Source organism: Sinocyclocheilus rhinocerous, unplaced genomic scaffold (assembly GCF_001515625.1).
Source record: "Sinocyclocheilus rhinocerous isolate Xijiao unplaced genomic scaffold, SAMN03320098_v1.1 scaffold1223, whole genome shotgun sequence".
Taxonomy (NCBI): Eukaryota; Metazoa; Chordata; class Actinopteri; order Cypriniformes; family Cyprinidae; genus Sinocyclocheilus; species Sinocyclocheilus rhinocerous.
In genome coordinates, this window is record NW_015641045.1 from 545,051 (window position 1) to 559,372 (window position 14,322).

General features: G+C 36.6%; 1 protein-coding gene across 1 annotated transcript; it reads left to right on the plus strand.

Moving 5' to 3' along the window:
* The first annotated feature begins 3,194 nt into the window (after window positions 1-3,194).
* Window positions 3,195-10,638, plus strand: LOC107754416 (LIM/homeobox protein Lhx2-like). Its single transcript, XM_016570852.1, has 4 exons — window positions 3,195-4,269; window positions 5,592-5,745; window positions 8,174-8,379; window positions 9,955-10,638. The coding sequence occupies exons 1-4, from the start codon at window positions 4,057-4,059 to the stop codon at window positions 10,243-10,245; spliced, it is 864 nt and encodes a 287-aa protein (XP_016426338.1). The 5' UTR covers window positions 3,195-4,056; the 3' UTR covers window positions 10,246-10,638.
* The last annotated feature ends 3,684 nt before the right edge of the window (window positions 10,639-14,322 follow it).

The window sequence follows — 14,322 nt, forward strand, 5'->3', positions numbered from 1 at the left end:
ATATGCTCAGAAGTGTAGATGCAGTTTAAGTGTTAGAGGTTATGTGCTTTGTCCTTAACCGCAGTTTTTAGATTTGACGGAATCACGATATTTCGCACACGCCTCACGATATCACGCACTGAAATGTTTAATGTATAAGCCAACATTAGTAGCCTATACTAGACAGAGAGCGCACATTATAAATATGCATGTATTCAATTAAGGGTATTACACTGGATTTCATTTGCATAAGGATTTTGGAGCTTAACATGCCTTTTCATATTTGTGCAATACAACTTTAATATTAACGCCTGCCCTTCCATGCCGTGGGTACTTTGATTAATAGTCTATCTGTCTACATTACTATTACTATAGCTACTACTATCATCACAGTTCAGATCAGCTTAATAGGCCCCAATGATTGCCAGGACTGTGGTAAATTAACTGTTATATTTGTCACTCTACATAAACAGTAGCTGCACCTGTTCCTCTCGTGACAGCTCATAGTGTGTATTTTTGGAACGTATGGCATTCCATTATTTTTCATTGAGTGAGTAGCCTAAATATTTGGATCAGTGGACAAATGTGTGGCTTTTTTCAGTCAAGTGTTTGTTCTAGGGTTTCCCCCAGATTCCCACAATTGGACGTTATTGCACACTTACTGCAAAAACGAGTTAGCATGCAGCGTCCTGCTGTTTTCTCTTGCATGTCCGTCTCGCTGACCGTCTTTTTTCCTTCTTATTACTGTGACTGTGTGATACAGAAAAAGTCACATGAAAATAAGAATATTTTGGACAATGTCACTCAGCTCAGATTAGAAAATGATGGGTTAAATTCCTTGGTGTAATTTTCCTCTTAAAGCGTTTGAATGGCCCGTATGTTTGAGACAAACCAGCAGGGACTTTTCTTTATCCAGTGAGCTGAACCTATAGCCTTCAAGTGCATCATATAGCTAATGACGATCGATTACATCACATCATTTACAATTTATGAGCCACATACAATAAACGGCCAATTTTAAAGAATGTTTATTAGTTCACAGCACTGAATTAAAATACACAGTTCACTACGGTTACACTTCCCAGCAATGTATGTGAAGCTCATTGTGTTGTCAAAAAGCCAGGTGTTTGTTTATAAGACACAAGCTGATATTGTGTCAGAGTTAATGCCAGCCTTAATCTGTTGTGCTGCTTGGAAACACGCTTACATTCAGGTTGTCCTATTGGAGGGTGCAGAAGCTTTTTGAAGAATAAACAAGAACCAATGACAATTTTTTGAGCAACTAACGAGCTCTTCCCGCAGCTTCTTGAAATAAGGATTTTGGTTTTAACACGGCGTACAAGAACGTTGTTTATGAACTGTAATTAAACCCAAACACATTTCAAACAGATTTGGCAGAAATTTCACAAAGAGAGTAAATATTAAACCTAATATAGTGTAAAACAATGTCTAAGCATTTTTATAATTTTTGCGCCATGTACATTATTTCAAAACTTTTGCACAAAATGTGAAATATTTTTGCACTACTTAGGCTATTATTTTGTGCATGCTAAAATGTTTCGTGTTCAGTGGGCTATAATGCAAATGGAAGGCGAAAGCAAATACACTAACAAAGTTTGAATGAGCAGTATTTGTTATTAAAGCGCTTATTCAGCAAAACAGGTTTTTAATTAGGTTAAAGCACTGCTGTGATTATAGTGAAGCATATGGACTTCACAGTACAACATATAAAAGCATTACAAAATATAAATCCATTTCTTTGCGGATCATCATTGCTATATTAACTCTTTCAAACAGTGGCACTCAAAAATCAATTGATTTTTGCGTCGAGCTATCATACCTATTTTGTTAAAACACGAGTCACGTGGGGGCTGTATGAATTTGTCTCCCACTGGTTTGTTCCTGAGGTCCGCTGCTCTCTAGGGCTCGAAATTAATACTGTCTCGCCAATTAAGTTCAGAGCGCCAATTAAGAGTGCATTATGAATTTTTAGAGTAAAAACAAAACTAAAAAAATTAAATGAGCAACTGAAAACGCCACCGCAAAAATCAGTGCAAAAACATTTAAATAGAAAAATGGACTAAAATGTAAAAAGAAAATAATTATGTTATATGCTAAATTTAATCTCTTCTGTGCTTCTGTCCGTTTTTCTAACCCTTAAGTCACTGCGTGGACATCAGAGAAGTGTCTCTCTTTGCGCTGTTAGAATCATCGCCTATTATACCGGATGGACTGAATGAGTAAAACAAATATATGGCCTTTTGGGATTTGGAACCAGTGCTTCACAGCAGTCCATATGAGGTACAAAAGAGGACGGCCATTAATAATGGATGATCCGAGATATTCATTGTGAGTGTTTTCCTTAGCTTTCCAAACACTCACATCATTGAGATTTATATATATATATATATATATATATATATATATAATATTATTAATGAAAGCTTATTTTGGGGAAAATATAATGCTCCCAGAATGACATTAAAAATTTAGAAAATATTACGAGGAACACTAAAATATGTGAAAAATATAAATGTGAAGAAAACCACGCACATGAAAGAGATTATTAGTATTGCATCTTCCCAACGTTTGGTAGAACAATACAATATAGAGGTTTTTAAAAAAGCAGGTTAGAGTGATGAAACAGCCGAATTGACTGTGACACTGACGTTAATTGGACTTCTCACAGATACTCTGAGTTGTACACTCAATGCTGTCAGTAGGAAGAGACTATTCCGTTCTTCTGGATCCTTTTGTTTAAAGCAGTCACGGGGAAGTCTCCGGGGCCGGTGCTCTAAAACACCGAGGCGGTTTGTCTAGTGAAGCAGATCAACCCGAAAACCAATACGTTTGAGCTAATGCTAAACAAAAGATAAATTATTATTTTTACATTAATCACTGCATGGCATGAGACATCGACTTACAGTTCCATATTAAAGAATAGGCTTATGGAATTAATGAAATCACAAATCGGAGCGATTCACTTTTCACTTCAGACGAAGACGCGAAATGTCCAGTTCGCGAAAGTTTAAGTTTATATCTCACTGCAAGTCGCTCATATCAAGTCCGATGCTCACTAAATCTAATTACTTAAGCTTTCCAGCGCATTAAACTTGTCTATAAAAAAAGAATATCGAAAAAATGTCTTTTCAGAAAGTCTTTAGTTACCATCAAATTTCGGTCCAGCTGACATTCAAATCCCTGCAACAATTCGATACAGTGCGTGTATCAAGAATTCGAACAGCCAATAATCACGAACGAAACGGCGTGACGTCAAAGTCCCGGTAGAAAAGGCGCGTTGGGTTTGCTCACGTTCGGAGAGGGAAGAGCGCAGGGAACCTCACTGTCTTCACTGGATTATACAAACCAAAAGTGTCCTCAACTCCTCCTCCTTCTCAGTTGCTTACATGCTGATCCTACTGCATGCGGGACGAACAACAACAGCTAGTGCTGTATATGACAGGACAACCACCTCATTTGTTAGAACAAACCTTTGAGTTGATTTTTACCCAAGCTGAAGCCTACTGAAATTGGACATTTTTGGTGTGCGTGTGATGACAAACTGTCGTGGAGGAGGTGAAGAGACGTGGATGAAGATATAACCACTTGCAGAATCTGAATCGTCATTGTAGTCGTTCCTCCCAGGCATTTCGGGATTATATATTTTTTATTCTTCGGCGATGCAATAACGGATTTGTGTGTGTGTGTGTGTGTGTGTGTGTAATGACCGGCGGCAGTCATGCTCCAAAACTGATTTCTGAAAAGACAAGAAAGAAAAACTGAACTCTTACACTGACAAATGCATGTCCAAAATGTGGTAACTGAAAGTTACTCGCGAAGAAATAGGAGGGTCCAGTGTCACACATGTAGAGGGGCTTCAGTAGCTGGTATGTCCTCAAAGCTCCGGAATGCTCTCATAGGCTAAACCGATCTGGCTGCATGTTTTGCGATCTCACACTTCGATGCATTTAAAAGAATCCATCAGAATACGGAGTTGACATTTCTGATAAACGAACACCGTTTAGACCGATCAGATCCTCCAAACGGGAATTATTTGATGAGAGCGAGAGAGGCCATATGAACTGCACAGGGCTAGAAGTGCGTCTCACGGAAATCTTGGGTTGCAGATCTGACGGAAACACGTGCTATTCGGTCTCATCTGCGGCAACGATGCTTTTCCACGGTCTGCCTGGAGGCGAGATGCATGGTGTTATGGAAGAAATGGAGCGGAGAGGAAAGAGCGATTCGGCGACTATCAGCTCGGCCATAGATATGGGGGAAACAGAGACGGTAGGAGAAAGCCATGCCTCTCGCTCCAGGCGCTTGCTTGGAAATCCTAACAGCCTATGATAACTGAACCGTTATTCCAACAGTGCAATAGAGGCCCAAAGATGTGATTCCGATCTTGGCCATTTAAACAAACTTCAAACTTCTGCAAAGCCAAAACCACAGGCCTCGTCTTCAATGCATTACTTGTAAACCTTTTGTCACGAGTGGAATGCAAATCGTTACAGAAAGCTACGAGAAACGGTATCAATTTTAAATGGCCTGTAGTCCAATTTAATTTCTACTGTAAAAGTGTGGTTGTTCGATAAAGTGGTGAAATAATAAGCAATTAGCGAGCAAGAAAATCCAGATTCGGTTACATATACTGATATACTTAAAAGAAATTCTCATTATTTTACAAACGCTTACGCACTTTAAGTGACGCAAAAATATTATTTTCTTTTTTCATAATATACGAGTGATATAATTACGATTAAAAACATTAGCAGATGTTGTGATCCAACTAAAATATATTGGCATTGTTTTGGCCCATAATATCTGTGATTAACAACAGCAACAAAAAAAAAGACAATGCAGAACCTTACGTTAAATCCATTACCATTACAATATTTTTTGAGCAATAATGCACGCTTAAAACTGTTTTGACATTTTTAACACTGCATCTCAAAACTTACACGATGACAAATCCAAAATTACAAATAAAGAAATGCTAAAGAATAAAACAATATTTTATTCTTACACAAGTGTGTGTGTGTGTGTAGAAGCCTACATATATCACGAGTGTGTTTGCTGTGTGTATCTAAGGCCACACAACACGCCGAACGTAAACACAATAAACCAAGCTCAGCCTTTGATTAATTTGCTTATATATGTATCACAACTGTGCCTTTGTTAAAGCAAAAAACGACGTGAATGGAGGCATGCATAATATAATCTTTTCTTGTGGTTATTTTCGTATTATTCGTGGCATTCCGTTGTCACGGGAAATATTAAATACAAATCAGAGTACACTCACTCACTGAATACACTTCTATATTTATCTTCTCAATCTCACGCCCCTCCCATTCTCTACAGAAGCGAAAACTAGTAATGTCTGATTTTTTTGGACATTTTTCATCAGCAAATGCGTAAAATAGTGTTTTCACTAATTACTGAACCCAGACACTTTAAACACGCGTTGTGTATTTTATGGGTTACTAATCTGCCATTAGAAATATTCATTTGTATAACACTGCAGATAATGGTGTAGATATAGAGTATGTGAATGAAACTGGGCTTTGAGTTCCTGTCTTTAATGAGCGCGCTGTTCGCCTGTGTTTGTGCAGAACATGCCTTCGATCAGCGGGGAGCGGGGGGCTCTGTGCGCGGGCTGCGGAGGGAAGATCTCTGACCGCTATTACCTGCTCGCCGTGGACAAGCAGTGGCACATGCGCTGTCTGAAGTGCTGCGAGTGTAAACTCAACCTGGAGTCTGGATTTCGCTTAAACAATACTGTTAGCTGCCACTATTTTGAACAATAAAGTACGACTTTTATAAACATGATTGTATTTTTATTTAATTGAAAGTACACATGCAATAAATAAACTGTTTTCTAACAGGGAAAAAAAGCGAAAATAAAGCTGTAAAAATGCGGGAAACATTTAAAAAATCCATTTGAGTGCAGTCCTGACTAACCAATTAACTTTTTTTTTTTTTGTAAATAATATTTAATTGTTTGAATAATATTTCAATATTTAATTTCTTTTTATACATTCAAAATAATTTTACATTCCAATTCGTTTGAAACATCTAAAGTTCATAAAGCATAGCATAGGCGATGATAGTTTTGTAAAAGAGCGCAATTCTTTACTATATCATAATAGCTACTGTATTAAACATTTCGTATTTATAAAATTGTTAAAAAATATATTTCTTCCAAAAAACGAGAGACATGCGTTCACTTCTTTAGACTAGGAAAAAGACAAAAATCCGCCACTTTAAAAAAAAAGACAATCGACACACATCACAGATTTCTACTAAAGCACTTGAGCTTGTGCTGAACAATTTGGAACAACGTGACTTGTTCGCTCGGGTATTTCGGGCCCCTCAACGGGGCATTTTGGGCCCCTGCTTGAGGACCAAACAGAGGAATGATGACGACTACAGAGACTGACAAGTGGAAAATGGCTTAGATGCTAGTCGAGACCTCCGGAAGATTAAACACAAGTGAAAGAAAGAAAGAAAGAAAGAAAGGGAAAAACTTAAGCTTTTCCAGGCAAATTCAGACGAATTAATTTACTATGCTTTTTGCTCTAAAAAAAGATGTTATGCATTCGTCCAAACAAAGCATATTAGCCTATTGGGTAAAAAAAACTACTTTTTAATCAAATAAGATGATATAATCTACGAACTTCACGAATATTCATCATTTTCTTTGGTGCCTGGATTTAATTTCAGATAAACTGAGCGAAAGCGAAATTAATAAATAAAATGTTTTTCTAAAAAAAGACTTTTATAGTTAAGACTATAACTATAAAATACAAGTTTATCACGAGTTTTTATTATATCTCCAAGCTATATTTCCACTGTAAAATGTGTAAATACGATGCTTTTTTATCACTTTAAACTCAGAATGTTTGGTTGCTTTGTAAATCTTGTTGTCTTGGGATCGTTAATTGAAGTTGGCAAATTGATCACAACAATTGCGGTCTTGTTTGGTGGACTAACCGGCTTCTGAAGAACTGTTCAATTTACATGGACTTAAAATGGAAAATAGAAACGTTTTGAAATCAGATCAACCGTTTGACAAAAACACGAGTCAACTAGAGCGAGTGAACTTTGGTGTTTCTCTGCTCTCTGAGAGTCAGACACAGTCAGATCATTGCTGCCCCCATCAGCTCACACTTTAAACAACAGCACGAACACAACAGCGAGATCAAAACCTGAAAAACAAGAACAATAAAGACACAGTTCATCATTGCAATACTACAGTAACCATGTGCACATAAATAATTCTGTGTTCAGTGAAGATAACTGCTCTTGACGGGCATCACTGTAGTAAAGGTAACAGTATTTCTCAATGGCCATATTTATATCAGGAGGAAACATTTGTTCACCATGTGCAGCGTTGTAAAGCATTCAAGGTTAATTATCTGAAGTGTTGATCAGACCATTTTCAATGACTAATATTTGTAGTTGTCAGAGAAAACATAATTCTGAACTGTCATGCGTCTAGCAACACATACACTTCTGCCAAGAATTTGGAACTGGCGCAAACATATTTCTGACACATTCAGACAGGCCTATCTCCTAAACACTTGTGTTCAAGACAGATAGTGTGGGCTTTTCACAACCAAATCCTACACAAGACACCATACAAACAGAAACGAAGATATGGCCATATGTGGGGGGTGGGGTTGCTGTAAAAACGGGTAAAACCACTCAGATTTGAAAAATGAAATAAAAGTCATGATGCAGACTTGCATGCTTTCAAAACACGTCTATTGCATTTAGAATCAAATTGTTTTTTTAAAAAGACCAAAAGAGCATGATGTAAGACTACAGCATAATGCAGATTATTATGCATGCAGTAAGTTGCAAACACAGCAACATGATGGTGCTGTGGCTCCTTTGAGTAGTCAAATCCAAGACTAAACACAATGTTGGAGGGCAATCAAAGAAACGAAAGAATCTGAGAGGCACGTCCTCATTCTCATCACAGCATCTGATCGTTCTGTCATTGCATCTCATGTATTTATTGTCGAGTTTCAGCTTTCTGCATTTATTCAACTGCAGTGCTACACTATACAAGTTTAGCATTAGGGAAAACGTCATTTGCATGTGTAGTTTTAAGCTTTTGAAATGTATGCACTCATTTTGGGATCAATAACAGCAACACAGCTAATACATTTTGCGTTTTTGGATTTAGCATTGAGCTGCAACGAAAATGATGGCGATCCAATGGACAGAGACTCGCAGTACAGCACCAGCCAGAAGACCAAGCGCATGAGAACGTCATTTAAACACCATCAGCTGAGGACCATGAAGTCGTATTTTGCCATCAACCACAATCCTGACGCCAAGGACCTGAAACAGCTGGCCCAGAAAACAGGCCTCACCAAGCGTGTTCTACAGGTCAGAAAACTCGCTTCATTTAGACTAATCGTTTTCGCTCTATGCAAGTCATTTTAGCTTTGAGATTTTAGCATACTGACCGTGAAAGCCTTTAGTTTTTTTATATTAGTCAAATTTGTTTGTATAGCACCTTTCACAATACACATTGTTTCAGAGCAGGTTTACAGAAAATCACGATGATGACGTTTATAATATCTTCATGCATTACAGTTGCATTTAGCAGATTAGAGCTGGACAATAATAGAGTTACATTTTGCGACAATACAAGCAATCAAGCAGATAAGATTTGCTATATACTGTATATAATGCATGTATGCAGATAAAGTAGGACATATTTGTATATTTAACGGAACTAAGTGATATTATAGTTACATTTTGAGACAATAATATTCAAGCAGTAGGGATTTGCTAAATTGTATATATCGCTTTAGGTGAGTGTACTGTATGTATGCAAATAAAGTTGAACTTAATATAATATGTGACCCTAGACCACAAAACCAGGCATAAGGGTCCATTTTTCGAAATTGAGATTTATACATCATCTGAAAGCTGAATAAATACGCTTTCCATTGATGTATGGTTTGTTAGGATAGGACAATATTTGGCCGAGATACAACTATTTGAATATCTGGAATCTGAGGGTGCAAAAAAAATTATTTTTGGCTATTGCTACAAATATACCCCAGCGACTTAAGACTGGTTTTGTGGTCCAGGGTCACATATAACCGTGGTCACAGTAAACTCTAACCATCTTAATGTATCCAAGACAGCAGTGAAAAACCACTTACCTGCCTGTCAATCACTGCACATAAAGGTGAGTGTACTGTATGTATGCAAATAAAGTTGAACTTAATATAATATGTGACCCTAGACCACAAAACCAGGCATAAGGGTCCATTTTTCGAAATTGAGATTTATACATCATCTGAAAGCTGAATAAATACGCTTTCCATTGATGTATGGTTTGTTAGGATAGGACAATATTTGGCCGAGATACAACTATTTGAATATCTGGAATCTGAGGGTGCAAAAAAAATTATTTTTGGCTATTGCTACAAATATACCCCAGCGACTTAAGACTGGTTTTGTGGTCCAGGGTCACATATAACCCAATATACATATTAAGTAAAACATTGTCAAAAACAGCACATTCCTTCACATCAGCAACAAATTAGGCTGATTAAAAAACGACTTGAGGAATGAATCAAATGTAATTCACAAGCCTGGTCTCCTCAATGGAATGCTATTAATTTGTTCCTGAAAGAGAGAAATCTGAATTAATTACATGCACAAATAAAACACAAGGTGTTAGAGTATGTCTGGAAATAAAAGAAACAGCTGTTTGTCATATCACTGAAACCAGAAAAAAAAAAACGAAACGCAGTTGCTGTGGCAAAACATCCAGGGGACAAACGGAAAGTAAAAATCTGAGATATTCAAGTAAAAATAAAATCTCAAAGCGCTAATTGTCATTGGCCGTCATTCGGCTTTGATGAGACGAACGTTCTTCCTCTGAGCATCGCATGGTTTTCTCGTCTGTGGTTTTTTTCTAACATCTGGCGTCTCGGTTCGCAGGTCTGGTTTCAAAACGCTCGGGCCAAGTTCAGACGAAACCTCCTGCGCCAGGATAACACGGGTGTGGACAAGGCCTTGGATGGGTCGACCCTGCCTGGAGGAACGCCGTCCGGACCGGCCTCGGAGATTTCCAACGCCTCCATGAGCCCATCCAGCACTCCAACGACCCTCACAGACCTGACCAACCCCACAATGCCCACTGTCACCTCCGTACTGACCTCCGTCCCGGGCAGCCTGGACGTTCACGAATGCCGGAGTCCATCGCAGAGCACCTTAACCAGCCTCTTCTGATGCTCAGATTACTCAGCACCTTCATCTGCTTCCTCTATTTGTGGAGCCACCTAAATCAGAAATCAAGCATGAGCATCGCTGACCATGCTAGTCGTTCACAAACTACATCTGTCTGAAACGTAAACCGATCTACCTGGGCATTTTTGTACAGGCCAGGAACTTTACAAATGTGGCCAATCCAATTCAAAAGACTATAAAGAACGAGACGTGAAAGAGAAACTCTTTGTTTAAAGTATTGCATTTTGGGGCAGACTCAAGTTTCACTGAAGGATCTGTTGATAAGAGAGTGATTTGCATTTTATTTTCTGTTTTTTTTTTTTTCATGTTTTCCCCCAACCATGCTTACAGAGAGAGACAGAGCTGGGAAATGCATTTGTTCGTCAGCCTCTTATTTATGTTCACGCGTCACTGAAGCCCCTTTAGCAACGCTAAACAAACTACATCAGAAAATGTGTACTTTCATTTGTTGGATGATGAAAATGGTTGAGTAAATCACATGTGCACAAACACACACACACGATGAAGAGCTGATCATTTACTCTCATTCCAACATATTACCTCACTCAGAAATCACTGGATATGATAGCAGTATATTATGAAACCTGAGAACACGTTTCATGCACTGGGAGAGAAAACGGCTGTGGAGAGTTTGTGCAAAGAAAAACCTTGATCGGAGGAGCGCATCACAAACAAACACTGATTTATGGAATGAAACACTTTTTTTTTGTTCCTCATTCAGTTAGGTGATTTTTTTTTCTCAACCATTAAGATGTGACAGTGTTGGAGACAGGGTAAATGTTTCCATGGTAACCAGAGGCTGCTTGTTGAAATGCTGTACAGTTTTGACAGATTATTGAGACATTTCGAGTCCACTCCCTGCAGTATCCCCTTTGATGTAAATCTTCAGTTCTGTAAAAAATATTAAAAAAAGAATCACTATTTTTTTTTTTTGTGGGCCTCATTATTTCACCAGTTTCAAAGCATTTTACATAACAGCAATGCAAACAGCTTTAACACAAATCTAGAGCTTAAAGACAAAAACACATTCTAACTGGACATTAATACATTAAGATGATGCTAGTTGTCATGGTAATTTATAACGGAGAATCCCAAAACCAAATGCAGTTTGGTGCGATTTGTTAATACACATCTTGTCACACACACTACATGGTTGGATTTAAATTAAATAAAGAAATAAATCCAGGTTGTTGTCATTATGTAAATTAGATACTATTTATAAAATATGTAAAATAATTAAATAACATACAATTATAATACTACACACACACACACACACACACACACACACACATTAATGTTAAGTGATATTACAAACATAATATATCAGTGTTATCCCCATAATGAATTTCACATAATCAAAAATGAATCATATGTATTTTAAGAGATTATAATGCATTTTACAATGCATGTTTTGCAAAAACATGTTCAAATGTGAAACACCGTTGTCTTTCAGACTGTATTTTGCAGTGTTCAATTAAATTCTTTCTAATTGTTTCAAAACAAAATAAAATAAGATAAAAAATAAAAAACCTTCTCAGATTAAGGCAAATTAATCCTCAAAAAAAAGAAAAGAAATAACTAACACAACCAACCGAAACCACATTTCTTTCTAAGCTATGGTTTTGGCAGCTTTATGATCAGAGAGAAACCACGCTGAAACCAAGTTCCTCTGGGTCCTGTAATCAGAACCGTATTTGGCTTAATTACAGGAAAAACTGAGATAATAGGAAAATAGCTTTGATTAATTATTATAGAGCAACCTTAACAATCTTCTATACATTAAAACTGAGAAAATAAAAATAACACATTTAATGAATTTCTATGTATTAAATGACAGGAAATGCACAGAAATGCTAATGCTTTTATATGTTCTGTTCTTGGGTTGTTGGTTTTGTTTTGTCAGTGTCCTTGTACACCGTTTGTGTGTTATTTCTGAGCCGAAAACCTCTAGTGACTATTAGAGTACAAAACCTGCACTGGAATTTATTATGATAATTATTTTTAAACGGTTGAACGGTGGAGCATTTGGAATGCGAGTTTATTACAGCCCATGTGAAATATATGGTCACCCAGTCATCGTACCTGCATGTTTTGCCAGTGGCGCAAAAACGGGGTATGCAGTATATGCTGTGCATAGGGGCGCCGAACAGAGGGGGGGGGGGCCCTTTTGCCGAAATCATTCTGTGATAAAATGTTGTAAATAATAAAAAGCTTATAATGTAATGAAACATTTCTATTTAACGGTTTTTAGCATTTTTAATGAGTTCAAAATGTATAATAAACTGAGTAGGCCTACATATCAACCGCTCACCCTTCGACACATTACTGGTGCAGAAACGCTCTGGGCGCAGAACAGAAAAGACAAAGCGGAAAAAGAACAATTCATTAAAATAAGGACAGCAATATCCAAGTGAACTAACAGAAATTGGTAAGCTTACTCTATAAAGGCATTCAACATTTAACGTTTTTGCCTAAGAGACCAAAGTGATTAACGTTAATATAAGTTAATTTCTGAGTATCTCTCAAAAAATAAAAAAGTCACGATGTTTGTGAACGCACAAAAAGCCACACGACGAAGGCTTTAATGAAGAGAGAGCCTGCTATTTAAAACTCACTACAGCTTTTTGGAAATAGTTGGTCCAATAAAGTTTAATATGGAATATTATTACCTAATTTCTGACTCTGCAGAATCTGAGGATCATCGCATCGGTTTGGATGTGTGTGACGCGTGCTATGTAGCAAAGTCCATGCAAAGTGTCTGTGGTTTTTGCAGATCTTTTCCAAGGGCTGTTTGCTTTGTCAATCTGGAGTGTGTTTCCCAAAAGCATCTACGGTCTCAACTTCCGTCATTACCAATAGAGTTCAATGGAACGTGTGACCATAGTTAGCTACGCCTGATCAGGCCAATTTAAACATTTAACTAGCATTCAATAAGAAATGCTTTCTAAATTAGAGATCAGAGGTTAAGCTTCAGATAAGTGTCCGCTAAATGCATAAATGTAAATATGTAGCACAAAAGTGCACTAGGCCAATCTCTGCTTGTGCGTACTTGGGAAATCTTACAAAAAATGACCAGAAATAAATTTATAACTTATTATAATTGGGAAGTTGCCTGATAAACATTTATAAAATAAAATCTAAAAATGCCATAAAAATGGTATTTTAATATATATCATGATATTAATATTATGATTACCATTCCTGTATCATAGTATTTACAAGATACTTCAACACTGAAAAAAATTATATCCTAACTCAGTATTTTTGTCTTGTTTTCCAGTACAAATATCTAAACTTTCCTTAAGATACTTACTTAAGATATTAAATCTTGTAAAAAAAAAAAAAAAAAAACTCTCAGCAGGGTAAGAAAAATAATCTTACATTCCCTTCGAATTAAGCATGTATATACATATATATATATTAGTGCTGTCAAAAGATTAATCGCATCCAAAAAAAAAGTTTTTCTTTAAATAATATATGTGTGTACTGTGTATATTTATTATGTATATATAAATACACACACATATAGTATATATTTTGAAAATATTTACATGTATATATTTATATTCGTATAATTTATATTATCAACATTTAACGTTTTTGCCTAAGAGACCAAAGTGACGTTAACGTTAATATAAGTTCATTTCTGAGTATCTCTCAAAAAATAAAAAAGTCACGATGTTTGTGAATTGGCATTTGATTTAAATTTGAAAGGAACTGAGAAGATTATTAACAAGGATATAAAAAATTGCCATTTTGAATTCAAAATAGGCCATTTGTGTGATTCAAGTAGATCCGATGAGTTTTTTGAAAACTCTTGCTACTTCATACTTAGTATAAAACAATGCTGAACTTTGACATGAAGTGATTTTTAAATGTTATAATAGTGATTTTATAATGTCTAAATATAAATCCGAAATCAAAACATGTGAAAAGAGCTATATTACGGAGTGGAAATTGTGATCATAGTGGGAATATCATGACATTAATTTCAATAGTGTTTGTATTTCTACCAGGTGGCAGAAATCTTCCACTTAAGCATGGCAAATTTTCCAT